The sequence below is a fragment of the Volvox carteri genome (assembly GCF_000143455.1).
Source record: "Volvox carteri f. nagariensis unplaced genomic scaffold VOLCAscaffold_86, whole genome shotgun sequence".
Taxonomy (NCBI): domain Eukaryota; kingdom Viridiplantae; phylum Chlorophyta; class Chlorophyceae; order Chlamydomonadales; family Volvocaceae; genus Volvox; species Volvox carteri.
In genome coordinates this window covers 93,981-116,246 of record NW_003307629.1, presented here as the reverse complement: position 1 = coordinate 116,246, position 22,266 = coordinate 93,981, and the positions used below count along the sequence as shown (strand labels likewise).

The following is a 22,266-nucleotide window of genomic DNA, read 5'->3' as shown; positions in this document are numbered from 1 at the left end:
CTTGTCGATGTTTTTCTAAAATCTAAAATGAATGAGAAGCGAGCAGAAATGAAACAGGGCAAATCCAAGCACCGCCGTAAGCAAGTCCACTCGTAAAGAATAAGCTGAAGGTATATTTATAGATGTCCACAAATTTCATTTGGGGAATCTCAGCGTTATCAGCGCTCGGCGCGGAAATCAGCGTAACGATAAGCGCAGGTCAGTATTATTGCCGTACAGTGTATCCTAAAACGCATAATGTTAGCAGTTTTTACTTACAACATACTGCGGCTGTCCCAATAATATTTAAAACGCAATGTCTCTTGCTCAATTCCACGTTTGACGGCTACATTGAAGAATTCAAGTGCATGGACCTTTCCTTAACGAATAAAGTATTGACTGCAATGCGTTTGCTAGTTACAGTTCACAGCAAAAGCCTTACTTAAGCTTATCTTTCATCCCACTTGACAGTGCTAACCATTTCGCCGCAAACTGGCAGCCGAGGCGTATCGCAAACATAGCTACTTTAGGCAAAGACCATCCCAACGGATCTACCATCAAAGACATAATGACGCTTTTAGGAGGCAGGGCCGCGACCGAGTGGCTGGCTATGTGCTTCGGAGCTTGCCTCCCTGCGGACTACACGGCCTTTACGGACAAGGAACCCGTGGAACGGCGGCCGAAAAGGTGAAGCCAGGGGTGGCGAGGAGCGGCACCCATGGAAGGCCTTCGGGACGATTGGCTCGGGGTCCTAAGCTCCAAATTCGCTGCCTGAATGAGTTTGGCTTTTTTCTACTCCCCAAAAGCAGCTGCTCTGCAGCGCTTCACCCCATGCGGTGGTGTGCACTCAGCTGCATTCAGGCTATGCTAACCCAAATGTGCTTGCTGGCCGGATAGATGGCCAGTCACGTGCAGCACGCATATTGCATGGGCAGAATGTTCTCTGCGGCTCGCTATCCAATGCCGCTCTGCGCTGTCTTATAATTATTGAGCCGCAGCCTGTGGATACGCTAAGTCACCTGGTCCGTATGGGGCAGGTTCCCGAGCTCCTCCGCCCCGTAACCCCTCATACTGCCCATGACATCCCACTCCTTGGCCTTTGCGCCCCCACTGGGCCCCTGTGTGGCGGCGCCACGGCTTTCCTTAGGCCCAAGACCAGCTGGCGGGAGCTGCCCCTGCTGTCCAAGTACGAGCTCGTCAAACCCATAGGGAGGGTGAGCCACGTGGGTACGACAATGCAGTGCACAAGTACGGTCGGCGGCGCCGGGAGCTTTTCCCTTTACCCGGGCTGTCCGCCTTCGTGCGCTATCCCTCCAAGCACTCATTGCGGGGCCACTACGGATGGGGGGGTTTGGGCTGGCTGACTAACTGACTGACTAACTGACAGACTGGCTGACTAGCTGACTGACTGACAGACAGACTGACTGACATATTGACAGACTGACTGGCAGACTAACTGGCTGACCAATTGACTGGCTGACGGACCGGCTGTGTGGCTAGGTGGCGAAAGGTTGCCTGGGTGTTACACAGCCTGAAGCAACAGGCGGACCTTATTTCCCGTGCCCCCACCCCCGGGGAAAGACCTCTGTCGCCCCGGGGGAAGGGCAGTGGGGGCCTGGCCGCAACTGTGCCGTCTCCTTCGTTTCACTCCCGGTTTGACCCCACGGGCCACTACTCCGTGTTGTTGCGACCTCCCAGCTTTTACCGCCTGCCCGGTCAAGTAACTTGTGTCTGTCTGTCTGGGCCAACCGACCACCCATCCAGGGCGGTTTTTCCGAGATATGGTTAGCTGAGCGGTTGAACGATAGCCGTACCAAGGTCGCTATCAAGGTAGTTGATCTTACCAACCCCGATCTGGAGGCTGAGGAGGTGGGGTGCCTGATTGCGGAGGCCAAATTCCTGCGCTCGCTGGACTGCCCCTTCCTGCTGAGCTGCCATGAGACGGCCGCGAACAAGGACTGGTGAGGTTGGTGGGCTTTGGGTCGTTCAGGGAAAGTTCGAGAAGTGAGGAGGCGAGGGAGGGATGCAGCGGAGGCGAGCGGTGCCTGATTGCGGAGGCGAGTGAGGGATACGAAGGCGATGGTGACAGGGCCGAGAGGGAGAATGTCGGGGATGATGCTTTATTTGGAGCAAGGTTTCGATTCCCAACAAGCACGCAGGCGAGCGGCTGACCAGGGGATACGCTGCATGGGTCATGCTGAGCCTCTACACACCACCCGGCGTGCACCAAGCTGTTATCAATCCCCCCAGCCTACAGCCGCCAGCCGCCTTACATTTCTTACATCTTCACTGGGGCTCGATGGTCTCTACGGGAGCAGGGATGCTTGAAGCCACCAGGGAGGGGCCCTTTGAAAACAACGCAGATGGGGATAGTGCGATCATGTTGCGCGGGTGAGGTCACTGACTGGCAGGCACTGTGTGCTGTATGGTTTGCAGGCTCCTGCTGGTGCTTGAATACTTGTCCGGCGGGGAGGTAAGGCTCTGGCCGTCGATGGCTCTCGAATCCTGATGCTCGGCGTTTCCATTCATTGCCCGTGCGGCTCGTGCAGCTCGGGGGCCATCCCCAGGAAACATCTTGCGCGGGTTGCTGGCGGGCTGGGACCTGTTTAGATGATCTTAACCGCGAGGAGGCCTGGCGCTGTTTGTGTATGTGCGTGTAAATAATAAGTGTTGTGATACACCGCCCGAACCCACCGACCCGCGCTCCCTGCCCCGGCAGATTATGGACCACCTGCACAAGGTGATGAAGTACACGGAGGCGGAAGCGGCCAAGCTTTTTGCACAGGTGGGTGCATGATCGTGTGTTTCAGCGGTCGATCAACATGGCCAGATCCAGCCAGCGTAACGGGGCGACCTGAGCCCAGGTTGAGATGCCCAGGAATGGGAGCGACATGGACATATTCCGTCCCAGGAAGGATCTATACGTGCGTCCGTTACGCCCGTATGCTGACGGGGAAGAAAACGCACCAAAGCGCAGCTAGTAGGAAATATCACGTCACGATATGGCAGAGGATGTTTAGCATATTTTGGATCGTCGACCTTTGCGTTTTTCAGCCTCTCAGGCTTCTGTGGTGCTTTACTGTGCTTTCCTTCATATGGCATATATTGCTTCTCCCGATCCACCTCCCCCCCTCCCTTCCCCCTCTCCCTTCCTCCGTCCTCCCCCTCCCTGGAGTGCTGAAGGTGGTTTCCGCGATCTCCTACCTGCACAACCTCAACCTCATACACCGGGACATTAAGGTAAGGTGGTGTAAGGGCCCTGAGCCTAGGTAGGTAGGGAGGTAGGGAGGTAGGTTCAGGATATGGGGAAAGCGACTTGCTGGAAGGGAGGGAAGCTGCGAAGCATTCAGCACTCAGAGGCAGGGAAGATTTTGCTGGGACCTGGACACGGACACGCGCCGCGTACGTGCACACGGGTGACGGGTAAGGTCTGAGGTCGCCATCTTGTTGGCATGACCTGAACGTCCGGGCCCCTCCGTAAAAAAAGTCAAAATGCTTGAAAGGCAGCCTACATTATAAAAATGTAGTGCAAATATTTAAGACTGCACTACACCTCGCACTGTACTGAGCACATGTAATACAGTTGCTCACCACTCAAACCACCACTCGATCCCCGCCCCTCAAGCAACTCCTCAAGCCGCATCACTTCCATCCCCCCGATCCCTTCGCAGCCCGAGAACGTGATGTTCGTCAATGCGGTGGAGGAGTGTGAGGCACTGGGTCGACCCCTGCGGGTCAAGGTCATTGACATGGGCATGGCAGCTCTGTACAACCCGGAAAAGGTGCGTGTGCCGCAGCAGCAGGGAGACATGCACTGGCGGGTGTTGTGGCGGCTGTGATGTTTATATCTTTGGCCAAAGCTGCTAATGGCAGTTATTGCTGAACTTTGCGAAGTACTGCACATCATTCCCTGTTCCCGAACCACTTGCCCGCCCTTACTCGTTTGTCCGCTTCCTAACTCCATGCCCCGCCCACGCCCCCTCACCCGTGTCTTGAACCTTGAACCTTGGCCTGCGGCTCTCCTTGTCGGCTACAGCCCATTCGTGGCTGTATCGGCACTCCAGGGTTTGTGCCCCCGGGTAAGCGGGTGCTGCTGATGTGGTGTAATGCGGAGGGGAGGGTAAGGAAGGCGGGGGGAGGGGAAGGGGGAGGTAGTGGGCGATTGCAAAGGCCGCGGGCTGTTACAATCACGGCGAGCCAAACGGGACACGGCGGAGTGTCCCCTAGGTGGACATGCACCCGAGTGCACGTTACAGGGCCCCTATAGCATAGGAGTGGGGCCGCCGGATGCGGTGAGATTGCCGGAGTGGGGCCGGCGGAGGGGGCCGAAGGGTCTGCGCTCAGCGCAGTGGAAGTACTGCGCAGCGGTGCGGCGGAGGGTGGTATGCGACCGCGGATAAGTGGAGGCAGTGTGCTGCGCGGCTTTATGTTGGGCGTTGGGCTTTCAGGAGGAGTGGAAACGGGTGAGAGAGGGGCCGCTGCGAAAGGTTGCCGAGGTTAATGAAAGGGCAGTTAAACACGGAAAAAAATTAAGTTACCCGGGCGCGAGCGAGCGGGAACGTGAAACCCTTCAAGAATGGAGGCTTATGCATTTTGTCGCAGTTGACGGGCTCAGGAAGCGGGTGGGTGATGGGTGGGTGGGTGCAAGTGGAGCGGATGGCAGGTAGGAGGCGCGAATAAGGGGGGGTGGGCTTCCAGAGGAAAGGGTTCTATGTGTGGGGGGTTGTATGTGGGGCTTCTGAGGCGGTGTCGCGGGCGGTCGAAGCTAACACGGCTGTGGGCTGCGTCGCTGAGAATTGTTTCTACCGCCGGACACCCCCCTTCAACCTTTGAACCCACCAACGCCGCCGGTCCCCTTGTCCCCCGACGCCTTTCCCCCTACCTCTCATATTCAGAGATTTGGAATGACCAGCCGCACACGGTGGGTGGAGCACATGGGGGGAGTCAGGGAAGGGGGAACGGGGGCAAAGAGGGAGGGTGGTCAACCCTGCTGGCGTTTGCGAGTGCACACACCTAAGCTCCAGGTTCATCCACCCCCAACCCAGCCCAACCCCCCAGCCTGCGGCCGCGTGGTGATGCTGTTGACAGCTCCTTCTTGAACGCCTGACCAGCGTAACGAGGCGACATCGCCCTTCCTTAACGCCCTTTTCCACCTTCGGGACCCTCCTTCGAGTCTGCCCCCCTTATTATCGGTCATCCCACCTCCGAGCAGCAGGAGCATCTTCCATTGTTCCAGCCTCCCTCCCTTCTCATTGCGGTCCTCTTCTCCTCCAAGTCCCCAGCTAACAACCCCCCGGCAGTTCTCATCTTTCCCAATTTAATGTATCAGTTGCCCACCTGACCCTCTTCCGAGCCCCTGCGGCTCTTCCTCTTCCGTGTTCATTTACCCCTGTGGCCCCTCCTCCTCTGGCTTTCCTCCGTCGCAGCCCGCCGGTGACATTTATGCATTGGGGGTGGTGCTGTTCATCATGCTAACAGGCGAGTGCCGCGTATGGAGCGGGATGAGGGGAAATCTGACGGATGGAAAAGACGGGACTCACATGGCACACTTGAACGAAAAGGGGAGAGGGAGTTTGCCATGCCACGCCGTGTCGCGCGGTACTTTGCCAACACGTGGGACGGGGCGCCATTCAATGTCGAACCCCAGTTAAGGGCCCTGGGGATGGGCCCTATGCGCTGCCGCGCCCCGGACTTCCTGGCAATCCCCTCTGGCCCAAACCCCACCGCCATGCACCGATCCGGCCTCATTCACGCTCCCCTCTCTCTAGGGTGGAAACCCACCGCCTCCTCCCTCCCTCCCTCCCCCACACCCCGCACCCCATTCTACAGGCCGTAAGCCCCACAGCGGTCAGGATATCCGCTTGATGACGTATTGCAATAAGAGCATAAAAGAGGCACCCGGCCTGAAGGACGAACGGTGCGTGGGTGCCTGTGTACAGGGGTTACTAAACCCAATGGGGTTGTCAACGGGCCACACAAGTCACCGCCCATCCCCTGCATCCGTTCTCTACCCCCACCACGGCCCCCCGGTCCCTACGGTCTGTCTCTCCCCCAACCCCCCTACGGCCTGTCACCATGAACATCAACACCTCTTGTTCTTCTCCTTCCCGGCGTCCAACCCCGTCTCCCTTCCCAATCCCCTGACCACCGCCCGCCTACCTCCCCCTACAGCTTTCTGTCGCTGTCCTCCGCCGCCCGGGAGCTGCTGCTGGCCATGTTGGCGGACGACCCACGGGACCGTCCCTCGTGTGCGGAGGTGCTCAGACACCCCTTCATCACCGCGGCGGACGGCGACGCACAGCGGGCGCACAGAGAGATTGAGATCTCCGTGCGCCGCAGGATGCGCGAGCTGGCGCAACTACGGTGGGTTCGGGTGGTTACAAGGCTCTGTGTCGCAACCCCCTTTCCTCCACTTTGGCAAGCATTAATGAGCCTTTATGAACCTGCTAAGCTTTCGGTCGGCTTAGGCAACGTGATGTATACCGTAGCTATGTGCGCATGTTTTAATGGAGCAACACATAGGCTCCTTATGCCGATGCTGGCCAGGGTTTGGTTGTGCTGTCGAAGTGCCTGTCGAAGTGCCTGTCGAAGTGCCTGTCGAAGTGCCTGTCGAAGTGCCTGTCGAAGTGCAAGATTTGCCTTTGATATCCGCTTTCCCTCTATTTTTAATAGCATGCTTACGGCCATTCGTACGGCCTTACACACACTCTAAAGCAAAAGCCTATCCCCTTGATAATCTTCCCAGCTGCGATCCCGGATATCCGAGTTGTCTTATCACACAACGTGTGTGTATGACGTCCCGAGTTGCGTTACCCGTCGTCTCCCCCCGGATCTTCCCCCGCTGTGTGTACGTCTTCTCCACTTCGTCTCCAAACCCACAGTCGAGTCCACGGCCTGCACTACGCACTTCGCGCTCACAAACCCGAGGGCGCCGACCACCTCACCTTCCTACGTCTACTGGATCAGAAGCGGGTCAGACTGAAAGGGTAAGTGGAGGCTGTGTGACAGAAGTGGGTATCTTGCTTTTTAAGCCTTGTATGGCGAGTCTGAATCCACTGTGCCACAGCTCGTAGGCGCTAAGTCCCAACGCTTCAAAACACCCTCACTCCCTCGCTCTCCATCTCCATCCAGGACAATCCACCATCCCGGCAATATACCTCCCGCCCGCGTCCCCCCTCCCCTTAACAGAGACAGCGGCGGATTCATCAGGCATTCAGATGCCTTCATGCGCACCTCTGCGGCGGAAGGCAGCGGCGGCGGCGGCGGCGTGATAGGCTTCTGCCGGAGCTCTCTTGCGCTGAGCTACGCCACTCCGCCCCCCGTGCTCCTCATGAGCATACCACAGAGCCAGCCACCCGCTACCTGCGCGGCGGTGGCGGCGGCGGCGGCGGCGGCATGGGACCCAACAGCCACCACCAGCAGCTCGCATCACCACTCGCCACCGCCGATGCTACAGCCCATAAAGGAGCAGCCGACGCTGACGTCGGGATCGCTCCCTGGAGTGGCACGAAAGACGAAAGGATTGCAGGAAGCAGCGGCGTTCTCTTTGCCGTCGTCGGGGCCAGCAACGGACGGTTGCAATACACACGACGCCGCGCAGCAGAGCAAGCCAGGCCTGGGTGCGGCGCAGGTGCCACCACTTCCGGGCAGGTTGCCAGCGGCGGCCGCTGCAGCATCGAGGCCCACGTCATCGGGGGGGGACCTCTCTGCCCGCGGCGGCAGCGCCCACAACAAACAACAGCATCAACATAAAGTAATGATTGACCCCATGGCGGTCGTTAATGCATTGCCGACGCTGCAGCACTGCACGTCCGCGGACGCATTGACGCTGCCGGGGGCTCGTGGTGTAGTGGTGGTTCGGGGGGGAAGCGACGATGGCTGCAGTGACGGAGCTGTCGGCGATCGGGCCCCGGGAGGGGCGTCACCGGTGGCTTCGACTGCTCTGCTAGACCAGGCACTCGTGAGGTACGTGCTGCGGTAGTACTGGGATACCTGGCTTACTGCAGTCAGTCGGTATATATGTGTGTTTAGATGTTATGAAACATAACTGCACGTGGAAAAAAGATTGACCGCCAATCGAAAGGGTAAACTTGTGCAAGTGTGCAAGTGTGCTGTTGCATCACCTGGTCGGGCCAGGGCGCTGGCCAAGGGCTGTCATAGGACTTGTTTCGGTGTGTTGTTGTGGTCTGGTCTGGTCTGGTGGATGCACGTGTCTGAGCACGTAGAATGTAACGGCCCAAAATTATTACTTTATGGGAGCAGTCTTCTTCGACTCCTTGCGCAGTTGTCCCTCCCTCCCTGGATTTTGACATCTCGCCGGGTCCAATGGCGCCCCAATGGCTCATCCTCCCGACGACCCGGTGACACCGCACCCACCCACCCACCTTCGTTCCCCTTCAACTCCCCACACCATACCTCCCCACACCACACCTCCACACCGCACCGCATGTCCCCACGAATTTCCCCCACCCACCCATACGCGCGCAGGTGCATGTCAGCCAATCCAGATACGCTGGAGCTGTTGAGCCACCGGGAGTCCCTTAGGAAGCTCTGGGACCAGGTCGCAGTAGGTCCCCTAGCAACGGAGGACAGACAGGCTCTCGGGGCCTCCGCCACGGGCTACCGTCACTCAGCGCCGCCAGCGGAGGGCAACGTGGTAGGAGGCGGAATCGGAGTCGGAGGGAGCAGCAGTGGCGGCGGTGGCGGTGGCATTTAACTTAGGGCTTGGCGGCGGTGTGGGTGGGGTGGGGTGGGGTACCCCTCGATAGGGGAACAGCGAGGGCGCGGTAAGTCATATGCTTGTTGGGGAGGACCTCACCTCCCCGCATAAATCGTGCGATCTGGTGTATGTATGTATGTATGTCGGCGGTTTCCCCCAAGTACTGTGAGTTCATCCATACATGTGCATACGCCCATGCATCCATTGGTCGTCTCGCATTCTGTTTATTCCGGCATTGTACACATATACCATCCACGGCAGGCAGTAGCACTGCCCCGGGTGGCCATTGTGTGCTGTCGGTTTTGCCATGTGCCAAGTATGTCAATGTGCTTTATGGGTGCGCGCCATTCAGGACAGAAGATAAAGCAGGGGCCCGGGAAGACCAAACATAAAGATGCCGTACAATGGTGCCGACCTGTCCATGATGGTATATGATGGCGTATGTGTTTTGGGGTCCCAGACGTGTCGTACTTATGGCTCGCAAGGCGCTTCGAAGCTATCCACATAGGTCCAGTTCATTTTGGGAACTCAGTCCACATCTCGGATTGCAATCAGTTATATTGGAATCGGCTGCTATCGAAGATTGGTTATACATTTGGTGTGTTTGTGCCCCTGCCAGGGGATGCCGCCAGGTGCCCTAGGTGCTGGCTGACTTGCCTGCGATGTAATGCGGGGTGGCGATGTGTCGTAACGATGTTAGGTGCATGCATATGTGTTGGGGGCAGTGGGGTGCATGCTGACACGCCGAGGACAGCCAGGCGCGGTTGGCTTGCCTCAGCATCGCATCTTTGGCAGCTTCTGCAGCGACTTGCTGCTACTTCTGTTGCGGCCGTGTTTTGCTGCTGTTGCTTTTGCTGGTCCTGCCTTTTGCTGGTCCTGACGGAGGGCTTGCGGCAACTGGCGGGCGTTTACTGGACGGTGATCCGAACAGGAGCCATATTAGCAGTGGAACCTGCGATGCAAGAAGCCCTTTAATGCCTCCTCAACCAGAGGGTGGGGCTCCTCCTCAGAGAAGCCACCTAATTTATCAACGAGCTTAATGCGTGGATCTATATTTTGAATGAAGGGTGGATAGTTTTCCAATAACAGTTCCACGCGGCTGGCGGTGAAGGAAAAGATGGCGAATGGCGGATGGGTGTGGATGGCGGCGGCTTTGGGCCCTGACGGTTGGGAACATACACCTATTTGAAATCGTTGACGAATGTCCCGCAACACGGCTAACCCCATTCACTGGAAATCGGGCTTGCTGGACTGGCTGCTTAGCCTGCACAGCAATCACTTCTTACAGCCACCACTGAGGGCACCATTGCAGTCCCTACACTGCAAACTACGGTAGAGCAAGTTGCAGAAATGGAAGGTCACACAGCTCATCACACGCAGCCCGTCTCATGTTAGAACTAACTTACACAGCAGTCGACGAGCGGCATAACTTTTCTGTTTGAGGATAACTGTTTTCAACGGTTAATTGCCCTGTTGTGCCCGCTAACTTACCCTGAGCGATCTGAGTCCTCCCTCGGTGCCTCGGATCCCCCTGTCCACGAATTACCCCTTCGTAGTGCTGTGCAGAGGTGTGTTTCTGGTCGTTGCGGGTTTTGCACGGCCTGGCGCCGGCTAAACAGTATTGAATGAGCATCCCGACGATCCTCAGAAATGCCATGTAATTCCCATGTATTCACTCAGTTCACAGGAACTCTATTATATGGCCGTATGGCGTGGGAAGTTAGGCGCTAGGCGTTGGCGAAGCCTGCCTGAGGTACGCTCGAGACGAACGTAGGGGATGAGCATGGCACGATCCACGGCGTAGACTTGATTTCGGACCTGCAGGAACAGGGTCATTACCCAAGACCCAAGACACCGATCACTACAACTGAAAATCCGTTGAAATGGAAACTTCTCAACCGGCTACAACCAGAGCTCAAAGCTAAGGCAAGAGTATGACATGCGGGAAACCTGATATGCAGTGCCTAGCGTGGTGACCGTGGGACAAGATAGTGATGCATTCTGTCACCAGCCGAGACTCAGAGTGACCTCGGGGAGTGCCCAAAGCGGATCATTAGTAACCATGGCCTATGGATGGCCCCGTGGGCAAACCATATGACATCTCTAATATCAGAGGATAGCTCCTTATTGATGCCATCGATACGATGGGATTTGCTCCGAAGTCAAGCTGACGTGGTTTCGATCTATTAATGTACCTGTTTGAAATTTGTCTGAAATATTATCAGAGGATAATTGTTGCTACATCAGCAAGATTAATTTGTGCAAGCAAAAGCAACAAATACAATGGCTCTCGCTGCGACCAGAAATATCGTTTCTCTGCCTAGCAAGAAGAGCCTATCGATAGCTCGTAATCCTGTTGCGATTAGTGCGACTCCGAGCCGCAAGACTCTCTGTCGCAGTCAGCTCTTGTCGACTGTCGCTGCTGTGGGTGACGTTGATGCACCAATTGGTGTCGTCGTAGGAGCGTAAGTATGAAGGAGATTATAAGTGGGTTTCCATTATTTGGACAGAGCTTGCGGCCATCTTACGTTACTTGGTCTTGGCATTTGACAGGGCCGTGGTCATTTCTTTGGTGGCAACCGCGATTGTGCCTCTCGCGCTGAACCCAGGCAAGGTTCCCATGGCGTGCTTATGGCTGCAAACGGGTTCAAGACTTGCACGCAAACGCGATGATTCCGAAACAACTTCATTATCCTTGCAGGTCAAAAAGCAGCCGACAAGATTTTCTCAGTATCTGAAAAGGCTCCCCTTGACAAGAAGCCCGTTGCGGGAAAGAAGAAGGCCAAGAAGTAACGAGGCCCAGGCGGCCCAGGGGATCCTGAATTTCCCGATACTATCGGTTCGGTGATATGTTTGACGGTGTCGTCGCACTGCCCGACGCAAGAGCATGGAATCATAGCAACGTAAACGTATATGTGTTCAGTTACATATTGCGCCTCTCAGCTGCTGTGCGCTGCCTTTCGCTCCACGTCCACTAGACTGTAACGCACGTTTTGTACGCTGCCTATACTACCGCTTCAAGCCGGCTGCGGCCGCCATCAATTGCTGCACGGTATGAGCACGGCACAGCGCACGCTTATTGCCGACATCTATGCTTAGACACTTCACAACCTCGGGGCGTCACGGCACATACACCTCGGGCCGTCTTGCCCGGCCCTCTCATCCCGCTCGCATTGCCCCAATCCGTCAGAACTCAATTTCAGCACGATCACCTAACCACATGATAAAACAAACGAAAAGAAATAGTTTCTCTCAGCGCAACGAAACGATTGTGAATGCGTGTCGCGCGTGTCACAACGTCACAAAACCGGGATGCACTCGCCACTCCATGCAAGAGGATTGGTATGCCAATATCAGTCGTCCTCTCAGTGGTATGCGGTTCATTCTCTTCCCCTACTGCACACCGTATTCCACCGCTACCAGATTGCCCCCTACGGCCTGGGCGGTGAATGGACAAGGAGCCAAATAAACCGCCCAGCTAAATACACAGCTAAATGCCGCCTGCCTTCCTCTGGAGGACAGTCAGTCCGGGGAGGAAAAATGTTGCAGGGGCCTGCACTGATGCAGACGGATTAGTCTATGGCACTACTTTACGTAAGAACGACTAGCGCTTATATATATTGCTCGTTAAAACAAATGCCGCTACGAACTTGGTCAACACCAACTACTAACAAGCCCTGTGTATCTGCTACAACAACATGCTATCCAGTGCCGTCGATGACGCAGCTTTGGTGCGCTTATAATAAAAGTGTTCTCTCCTGCTGTCCGCGGATGCGCGGCTCCTCACATCTCGAATGCATGTCTCAACAAATCAAACGCGGGGCATTGGCATCACACGGGAACACTGTTCTTTCTCTCTACCGTAGAGCGTTCTGAGTGGGGTCCTTAGGCTGTCAAGCTCTCCGGCCGTCAGCCGGGTCGTTCAACTGGTGGGTCATATGCAGCTGTAGCAGGCTCGCTGTGGCGGCCCGCCAGCTGTAGTCCAACGAGTCCTGCATATACGCGACGTAGATGCAAATACAATGTGTCCATGTGCACATCCATGTAATTCATAAGCACGTGCCGCAGTTCAGTCGATGTGCAGAGCGGACACCATGCACCCAATCACGCAAAGTGGATGGTACCGGCAGGGACTCTCTACGGCTGCGGAGTGCACAATCACATCGCAGATGCGCGGCCACCCTCCTTTTGGCCTCACGTGTCGGGCTAATTCCAACCCCGAGAACCGGAACCAGAACTGTGTACCCTACATTACTGTGTACCCCCTACACGCACCTCGCGGTCCCCTCTGGCGCCCAGAGGCGTTCTAGTGCGTGAGGGCGGCCTGCCCTCCGGCGGCCCTATCAAGGACTGCGTTGGCCGTACAGGGCTACCGTTGGCGTCTCCACGGCAATTACTACTGGTGGCGCCGGCGTCAGTTCCCTGAGATGCGGCACCGCCCGGGGCGCGGCCGTCCGGGGAGGCTGGCGCCGAAGGCAGGGGGCTGGAGCGGGACTTGCTGGCTCTTAAGGCAGATCCCGGGGCAGATGAGGCGGCACCGCCGCTGGCGGCTGCACTGGAGCGCATCGAGTCGAGCAGTAACGTTGCCACTGCCGCCGTCGCCGCTGCCTCCCTGCGGTGCCGTGCACCTGCGCCATCGCCGCTCCCACTTGCCTGGGGTCTGCTCCGCATCCAGGTGCGCTTCCGACCCCCGCCGCCGTCGCCGCTCGGCACAGAGGCCTTCCTTGGCGCCTTGCGACCAGGGCTCCAAACGTGTCCAACGCCCTCGCCATCGACATCACACGAATCGTCCCCGGCGTACAGGCATTCCCCGTCATGGCTGTGATGCAGCCAAAAACTAGCGGCGGCCTCGTCTGTTGGGATTCCCAGCGTATTCGGGCCGTACTTTGCACCTTTTTCGACTCCTGAGACCGGTCCATCCAGCGCGGCAGTGGCGGCTGATCCGTGCGTGGCATAGGGCAGCGCACCATCTGCCGTGGAGCCCCGTGTGCTGCCGCTGCCGCTCCCTTCAGAACCCCGCTGCTTTCCGCCGCGAGAGACCCTGCGTTGACGCAGCAAAAGTGTTGGCGAAGCAACCGGCGCGCCATCACCGCGGCTGGTGTCGCCATACCGAGCCGTCACACCACCAGTGTGTGCAGCGGCCCCTGGGCTGATACGCAGCATAATGGAAGTGGGCTTTAATGCTTTACTTCCGCTCGTGACAGTTGTCGTGGTTGTTGAAGCAGTAACGGTGTCGCTCAATACGGCGCCCTGCATGCTGGTCGGCATTCCCGTTAGCTGTGGTGCAACAGCGGTGGTGATAGTGCCGACGGCGGCGACGGTGGCTATCGGGCCCTGGCACTGCCATAAAGCGTACGGGCTCAAACCGGCGGCACTGCAGGAGGGACGTGAGCTAACCTCACGCGGGTCCCCAGATGCGCAGGGGGCCATACTGATATTCACAGGATTTGTTGCCGGCTCGGGCAAAGGAGATGCTGTGTGCCCCAGGAGATGCACCGCCGCTGAGAGCGCCCCCCCAGGCGATGCGGGGTTCTCCAATGCCACAGTCCCCGGTAGCCGCATTAGCACATGCGATGGAACTTCGGGAAGGCTGGGTGCTGCAGCAGCCGTAGCACCAGCCTTGTAACTTCTACTGCTGGTCCCACTGTCCAAGGTTGCACGGCTGGTTGTGCCCAACACCGCAACATCTGCCTTTCCCACACTGCCACGCTCCTCATCGATGACGGTGCAGTCCAGAAGCTCCGGTCGATGGCTTGTTAGTACAGGCAACGTACTGCAACTGCTGCGGTGCGATCGTAGCAGTGGCGGTGGGGGTGGCGACGCCGGCCGCTCATCCGAGGAGAGGAAGCCGCTGGTGGCTGCTGTGACTCCCCATCCCGTTGACACAGGGGTAGGAACCACCACGCCTTCACCACAGCCGGGCTTGGAAGCCTGTCCTACGCTGCTTACAAAATCATCCATGCTTGCGTGCGGCAGCCCGTCGCCTGCCTGCGTATCGCCAGAGCCGCTGCCGGAGCAGCCGGGCCCCACGGGGCCCCACTGTCCCCGCGTCGCCGCAAGCACGGCTGCCGGTAGGCCTGGCGGCTCCGCCGAGTAGCGGCCCGGCGCGGCGCGCAGCTCCTGAGCCATAAGGCTTACCTGGCTCATTACACGCGACGGCGGCCGCGCACGTGCCCGACAGCTGGCTGTAGATGCAGCAAGGTAATGCGGTTCTAGAGCTAGAGCCGTTTGGAGGCCGCTGCCTGGGCGCGGCAGGATAGCGCCAGGACCGGGACTTGAGCCAGTAGCAGACGATGGGCTACGGCCGCGGTGGGCCGCGGCGGCGGAAGTGCCACCTCCGCTCCTGTGGTCGACAGCCTGACGGCTAGCAGCGGACCCACATCGGCTACCGGCACGTGCAATGATCAACCCAGGGCTGGACACAGGGGAGCTAGGCGCCTGGCTGCCGCCTGTCCGTGGGGAGAAGGGCGCATTGCTTCTGCGTGCGGGCGACAGGGCCTGCGAAGGGGACTTGGAAGGAGAGTCTTGGGTAGAACCTGCTGCTGCTGCTGCGGCGGCGGCGGTGACGGCCTGAGGTGCGCCTGAGGCAGAGGGCCCCGGCCCATGCCCCGCCCACCATCCCAGGGAGGTGACACTGGCTGAGGTACACGGCACCACGCCACTGACGCCATACGAAATGGCGGAGCCGTGCGCCATGCCGCCTTCTCTGCCGCCGCCGTGGGCATTGCTGCCAGCACCGCACGGTGGTGCTGCCGTGGCTACATTCCTGGTGATGGCGCCAGCGGCGGCTGGTGCCCCGCCACTGGTGCCCCGCGGCTCTCGCTGCGCTGATACATGCATTTGCATGAAGGGGTCTCGGGAGCTGCATGTCGAAAAGTTGCCTTCGGAGCCCGTCGGCGTCAGAGGCACGGTGACGGGGTCGGGGCAGGCGCGGCGCGGCGTGCGAATGGGGTTGCAGCTGTGGTGGGTGCCACCTTGGCTGTGCCGAGCGGGGTTTCTGGGATGCTCAGGTGATATAGGGTCGTGTTGTAACAGCTCACAGCCTTGTCCAAGCAACCCGGCACGGAGCTTGACCTGGGGAGTTCGGAACGGACCGCGTGGTCGATGACAGGGGTGATAGTGGTAATGTTAATGTTGATGGGGATGGCAACAATGATGACAGTGATGCTGAAACGATGAGAAGGATGCGTGTACCGGTTACAAGCATGTACATAGATATGGATACGCAGTTGGACGCACGCCCGGCCCTCACCGCCAAGCTTCGCGCGGGCTCCCCTGCTGCCGTGCCTCGGGCCCGGCCCTCATCCATGCCCCGCACTAGCGCCGAGGCCAGCTGAGTGCGGGGTGTGGCACCCCGCATCGCGCTGCCTTCGCTGCGCTTCATGTGCTCCAAAGTCAGAGTGGTGGCCTCCACGGCTTGCTGCATGGTCGCCAGTTCCCGACCCAGAGCATCAGGGTTGTTGGCGATGGCCGCCCACCGGTTGCGCCGACTTGGGTCCTGCACGGCGAGCCCAGGTGGCGGGAAGATTATAACTGAAGCGACAACAGAAACGAAATAAAAAAAGCAAGGAGCAGCAACACAAAAATATAACCAAGCACATTCCTTACAGATTTTCTGTCGAGTGTGAAGGTCAAGGCGCTAAGTGACGCAGCCAAGACACCCGCGGTTTCGGAGCTCTTGCCCAAGCGAGGAAGACGAACTGCTACGGTACACGTAGAGCACACATAGGGTCCCAAGTCCCCCAAGTCGCAAGCATTATCAAGCATCCCACGCTTCCCCCCTTACCTCCATGATATCCCGGAGCAGCTTGTTACGCTTGAGCTTGCCAATCATGACGCCAAAATTGAGGGACGTGCCCGACGGCAGCAGATATTCGCCCGATAGCAAGCTCTTGCCCGCCGCGATCTCCTCCGTCATAAACACCTCAAACTCCTCCCAGTCGATGACGCCGTCTTTATTCACATCCATAAGGTTGATCATTTCGCTTATTGTGGCGTCATCGCAAGGGATCTGCGCAGCCTGTGGCCCGGTCCCACCACCATGGCCAGGGCAAAGGAATCGCCCCCGGACCGGCGCCCGCACCGGAGCAGGGCCGCGCACATTCCGGTATGTCAGGGTGAAACATCGGTGGAAATGGCGCAGCAACAAAGGCCCAGTATTCGGGCTGCTCAAGACGAAACTTCACGTCGCAACCAATCATGGTGGCGCAAAGCCCAAAAATCCTCCACGCCGACTAGCTGGGCTTGAATATGGAGCGCCGACCAGGAGCACCCTCGGGCTTATTGCGTGCGTACAAAGACAAGCACTAAGGACGGGTCCCACGCTTAGCCCTGGCGACTATCGTGGGCAAGCAACCACCTGTACGACACATCCTTTCCCGTCCACTTTGTTAACAAATCAAAAAGTGTAACCAGCGGGCAACAGCCAGAACCCAACTTGGATTGCTGCGTATTGAAAGCAGCATTATACTAAAGGTATGCCTACCTTCAGGGCTGACAGCAACTCGTCATGCTCCAGCGTCCGCGAGTTGTCGTCGTCCACAAGCTGAAACCATTCTTCAATGACTCGCGACACCGCGGGATGCAGCTTGTCAGCTTTGACCACGTAGCCGTGTGCATGCAGCCACTCCTTCACGTGAGCCGTTTGAACGCTGCGGGAGACTTTAGCCTGCAGTGTTGTGGTATGGTAGGGGAATGGAGCAAGGTAAGAAGGAAGGCCGGACGCAGCGCGAAGGCCGTGGGGGACGAGGCGGGGCTGACACTGCCGAGGTGCGGGTCTGGTGCTCAAACAATGTCTTTGAATGTCCTTGCAAATGGCCTGGGGCAGCGGGGCAGCTTAGGCACCGCTTTGCAAACTCCCATCCCATCCCATTATGTCACAACAAACTACCCGGCACGGGGCGGACACACTCAAATCCGCTATGAGAAGAGGGAAAAGGGTGCATATTTTTTCGCAATCAAACACCTATTTATGTACGTGGTAGGGCGCGTCGTAGGAACGGGAATGGAGCATTTTGTGAAGTTCCAGCGTTTCTCGCGACTTTGTTGGCCATAAGCATCAAGTATGCTACATACCTTTGTATCACCGTCCAGGTGAGCAAATCGCGCCAGTCGCAACCTGCCTACACGCTTGCTTGGCTGTGGAGATGGACTCGCCCCGCCGCCGTAAGACATAGGAAGATGCTGGACGTGATGTTTATGCTGTTGATGTAATGGAATTTCTTCATGGGTCTGGCCTAGGCGCCCGAATTCCAACATGGGCAGCTCCGGCCTCTTGCCCTTGGACCCAGGCCCTGGTGCCGCATCCGCATCCTCATCGTCCATCGAGTTGATTCCAATCAATCCAGAGAGGCGACTGAACTAACGTAGGATTGGCCGTTTAGTCCGTACTTGCTGGCTGGGCGGGCCAGCCGTAATAGAAACGTTGCCATTTTAGCAAATTTCTTGTCTAGTGTCCGATGGCCTCAGTAGGTAAAAGTGTGCCAAAAGTGCGGGTTCCAAATGGCCAAGACATTTGGCCGTACTAGGACTGAGGGTAGAGTTGTACGGCTTGTTGCAACAGGTTACAGGTTACAATAATAACGCAGGTTACAATAAATGCCTGGACTTCCGTACGAGTGAAGATATAACTTGTTCGGTTTGAGTCATTCGTTGTCAGTCAGTTGAGTCCTTCAGACCCAAGAGAAATTTCTTGGATTGTCTCTAGCGGCGGCTCCGACATCTTCATCGTGGAGTTGTGTTTCATTTAATACTATGAAATATGAAATACTGTCTGGGGCTTCCGCCTAACCACCTGGCGGCCTCAAGATGGCCAGCTTCGCCGCGCCATTCACATTGCCTGTTTCAGGCAATATACGCATTCGCCGACCCATGATTTTTGATCCACATACCGGCTGAAGCCATGAGCTACTGCCGCTGGCATGGCTTGCCGAGTCCGCCACGGATAAGGCTACCTGCGTGTGCTGCAAGCACTAGAAGACGCCCTGGCTTTATAAAGCTGTCCAAGATGAGAATCCGTTAGGATGGCCATGCGAGAAGTACAAGTTAAAGCGTCCTTGCCGTGTTAAATCGATGCAAGGAGTGAAAGGGAACCAGGCCGCTCCTAGCAATTGGGAAGCTTAAGCTGACTTTACTTTCCGAGGTACCGGCGTGTGCCCAGAGAAATCGGGATTTTCAATTTCAACTTAAACTTACAATGTCAATAATTCGGTCCGCTTATAGTCTGGCTAGCGCGCCACAACCTCACTCGTCGTACAAGTCCTAGCTCCGCTAGCTCCGAAGTTACGACATGGTCACGCACGTATTCCGAAAACTCGTCAACTAACTTCAGAACATTATAAGGAGTGCGGTCTGCGAAGCAAACGCCGTCAGGGCTGTGCGAGTTTGTACCGTACCTTTATGAGCCAAACGGAGGTAGGATTGGATTAGGGTCCACGGAAAATGTCGCGTAGCTGCTGTGCGTGCCCAGGTGTCCAGCTGCTGTGCGTGCCCAGGGCGTCAGAAGAAAACGGGCCATGTGGAAACCCTTTTTAAAAAAAGTAGGACCATAATTTAAACCCTAAGCTTACATGGCTCCTGGCCGAACAGCTCATGCAAAGCGTACCCCCCGCGGCGCCTGGAGCTTTGGTGCTTCTGGCGTAGGCTCTGAATCCCGCAAGCGCAAACCCACCTACCTAACACCCTTACACACGTTCGTGTATGCTTGCACTAGCATCCTTACAGCTCATGTCCGCAGACCTCAGAATCCTTTCTGCACCTGTCGAGCATCATATATTGCAGCCGCCAGGAATCAAATCCTGCACAATCCCCATGATCACAGACCAGCTTCCCCACCACGACTCTCACAAAGCCCACACCCACCCGCACGGTGCAGTGGCGGGGGACAGAGGGCCAGGCAACAACGGTGGCCGCGAAAAGTCAGGAAACGTCGAATGATCAGAAGTTAGTAGCTATGTGGCTATCATGGAAGACGTGTCGAAACGAAGTTCTGATCAAGGAAACCATTTTTGGTAAGCAGAACTGGCGATGCCGAATGGACCGATAGTCAAATCAAGGCACCAAACTGCGGACTAACCCAGATTCCACAAAGGGTGTTGATTTTGATAAGCACAGCTCTGCTGAGTTTCAGATTTGAGGTGGAAAAGAGTAAAAGCAGGAACGGTGCTGTCTGGATGACAGGCTCTCTATTACTGCCGCCGTACAGGTGCCGTACAGACGGGCGGAGCAGTCGGCTTCCGCCACCCGCTTTCTCGCCCTGCTTTTCCGCCGCTACCGCTTCCCTACGCGCGCGCTCCTACCCCCTCACTGGCTACCCCATGATGTCACTCAAACTCAAACTGGCAGACTTGGTGCCTGAGCCGCCGCCACCATCGCCACCGCCGCCGGTTAGGCGTTCTAGCGCACGCTCCTTCTTGCGGCGCGCGAGTTCGAGTCTCTCCAACTGCAAATCCAGCTGAGCCAGCAGGTCTCGCGCTGCTTGATCCCGGCCTTCTTGGTCGCCTGCCCCGCTGCGGTGCGGCTGCTGCAGCAACGCCAGTGTATCAAAGCGCTCCTGTTTGCATGATGAACACCCAGGGGGCCGGGGGACCACGCAGGACTCTCAAATCTTGGAATAATGACGTAACGGAAGCGGACTCGGACAAAGCACAACCACCAACGTAACCGCACTACAGGGAGTTCACGCGCCTGGGGGAGGGAGTGGTGGTGAGGGGCGAGTCCCATTCTCACCTGAACGCTCGATAGAGTCGGCACCGAATTGCCGTGCTCCTTTCTGAGGACCGCCCGACTGCCAGAAATCTCCCACATGAGCGTGCATCCTCCGTGCACTCTCGCGGGTCGGCCCCCTTCCCATTCACTCGCTCCGTGCCTGCATTACCTCTTCCCCGCCCTCGACGTACCTTGCTGTAAAGGGCCGCCCTGGCCGCAATACGGCTCAAGTCCCGCTGCAGTGCAGCCGCCTTGTCACCGGCACCATGGACCGCGTCCACCTCGTCGCCATCTGGGGCCGTGCCGGTACCGCCGCCGCCGGTACCTCCCTTGTTTGCCGCCGCCGCCGCCGCCGCAGTGCCCGCGTGGCTGCTGTGCAGGGCCACTACGCCGGCAGGAGCCGCCGCGGTGCTGCTAGTACGGGGGCCCCCCCCTGCCGTGGCCCCGGGCTGTACCTCCTCTCCGTACTTGAACACACGCACACCGCGCCCATCGCAGTCCTTGCAGAAATTCTGATGTGATGGCAGTTGACAGTTGGCGGTTTGGACGAGGACGCATCCGCCACGAACGCGCGGGTTTGCCAGACCCGACCAATGAGATTTAGCTATAAGAGTAAGTGTTGAGATGAAAAAATTGACTGCAGTCGCCTTCATGACCGCACTTTCTTAACATGTCAGGGCAATCGGGGCGTATGCCGACTCTCTCCGGGTGATTTAAAGAGGGCTTGGAGCCACTTGGACACCGCCGTAAGCAAAACGGCATGGAAGCTACGTGGTGGTAGGCCCCCGGCTTTATTTCTTAACCCATTAACCCATTAACCCACATCGTGGGGCGGTCCCGGTAAGTGTCTGTCTCAACCAGGGCTGTTGTGCGCATGCGGGTCTACCCACGACTGCATAATGCCGACATCCCCAGGGTGCGGTACTATGGTGCATAGAGCAGTGTCCTGATTTCTAGGCGCCAGGCGATGAAAATACGGTTGGCGTGAACCTGGAATTGCTGCAGTGCGCCCGCACACACCCTCGTGTGTTGTACCTCGCGCTCCGTACCTCGAGCCGGCGGTGGTTGTAAATTTCAACCAGCGTCCCCGTTCCGTGGCAGTGCGCGCAGACGGACGCGTGCACACTTGACGTGCTGCGAGACGAGCTCGAAGAAAGCTCCGCCTGGCTTGCGGGGCGCGCCTCCTCGCTGCAGCTCATGCATGGTGCGTTGACCTGCATTCAGGAGCTGCATCGCATCATTGAACTTCACAGAACGCAGCCTGTGAACGCAGCCTGCTTGACGAGGATTATTGCTTGCGCAGCACGGTCTCGGCGGGCCGCGCATCTGCATGTGCCGCGCACCTCGTCCGCTGCACCCGCTGGAACCGCTTGAAGACCACTATATTTCTCCCTTAGACGATCCAGCAACTGTTGCTCCTGGGGTGTGAATGCAGTCTGCATGTTTACTGAGCAGTTCCTGAGTGTACAACTACAAGTAGAGTATGTTTCAGTGTGCAGTCAGCATAAAATGATTATATTTAGTTAAGTTAAACCTAATAAATTTTGTTACTGGGATTAAACAAGAGGCTTCTGTGGGGATCTGAAACATAAGCCTCGCTATCCCACATTCTGATGTATTTATTGGCGAAATCATGGATGACTTACAGCACATGCTATTAACCGATGCAAGGGAGTGCATGTGATCGTTGCGAGAAGCTGGACCGCCGAAAGCTACTGCCGCCCCAAGGCCACATGCCATGGCAGCTACCCTGTTTCGACTCCTTGAAATATCCGCATGCTCTAACTCCCATATGATGCGTATGTTATCATGCCGTCGCGAGAAGCAACATCATGACTTTATCGGGGGAATAGGGGGCCCGG

General features: G+C 57.4%; 3 protein-coding genes across 3 annotated transcripts; 1 reads left to right on the top strand and 2 right to left on the bottom strand.

The window, feature by feature from the left end:
- Positions 1–547: 547 nt before the first annotated feature.
- VOLCADRAFT_119868 (uncharacterized protein) lies at positions 548–8,695 on the top strand (the record flags this gene model as incomplete). Its single annotated transcript, XM_002958120.1, has 13 exons — positions 548–666; positions 1,127–1,193; positions 1,744–1,940; positions 2,416–2,452; positions 2,699–2,764; positions 3,163–3,219; positions 3,651–3,761; positions 4,016–4,058; positions 5,809–5,896; positions 6,151–6,342; positions 6,861–6,965; positions 7,168–7,944; positions 8,467–8,695. 13 exons carry the CDS (start codon positions 548–550, stop codon positions 8,693–8,695), a joined length of 2,088 nt encoding a protein of 695 aa, XP_002958166.1.
- A 3,896-nt stretch (positions 8,696–12,591) lies between these two features.
- VOLCADRAFT_119867 (uncharacterized protein) lies at positions 12,592–18,022 on the bottom strand (the record flags this gene model as incomplete). The annotated part of the gene is made up of 6 exons (XM_002958089.1): positions 12,592–12,690; positions 12,974–15,772; positions 15,951–16,196; positions 16,485–16,718; positions 17,184–17,366; positions 17,774–18,022. 6 exons carry the CDS (start codon positions 18,020–18,022, stop codon positions 12,592–12,594), a joined length of 3,810 nt encoding a protein of 1,269 aa, XP_002958135.1.
- Positions 18,023–20,006: 1,984 nt separating this feature from the next.
- Positions 20,007–21,974, bottom strand: VOLCADRAFT_107983 (uncharacterized protein; the record flags this gene model as incomplete). Its single annotated transcript, XM_002958088.1, has 4 exons — positions 21,748–21,974; positions 21,454–21,618; positions 20,596–20,916; positions 20,007–20,249 (listed from the first exon to the last, which is right to left on the bottom strand). The coding sequence occupies exons 1-4, from the start codon at positions 21,844–21,846 to the stop codon at positions 20,007–20,009; spliced, it is 828 nt and encodes a 275-aa protein (XP_002958134.1). The 5' UTR covers positions 21,847–21,974.
- Between the last annotated feature and the right edge of the window lie 292 nt (positions 21,975–22,266).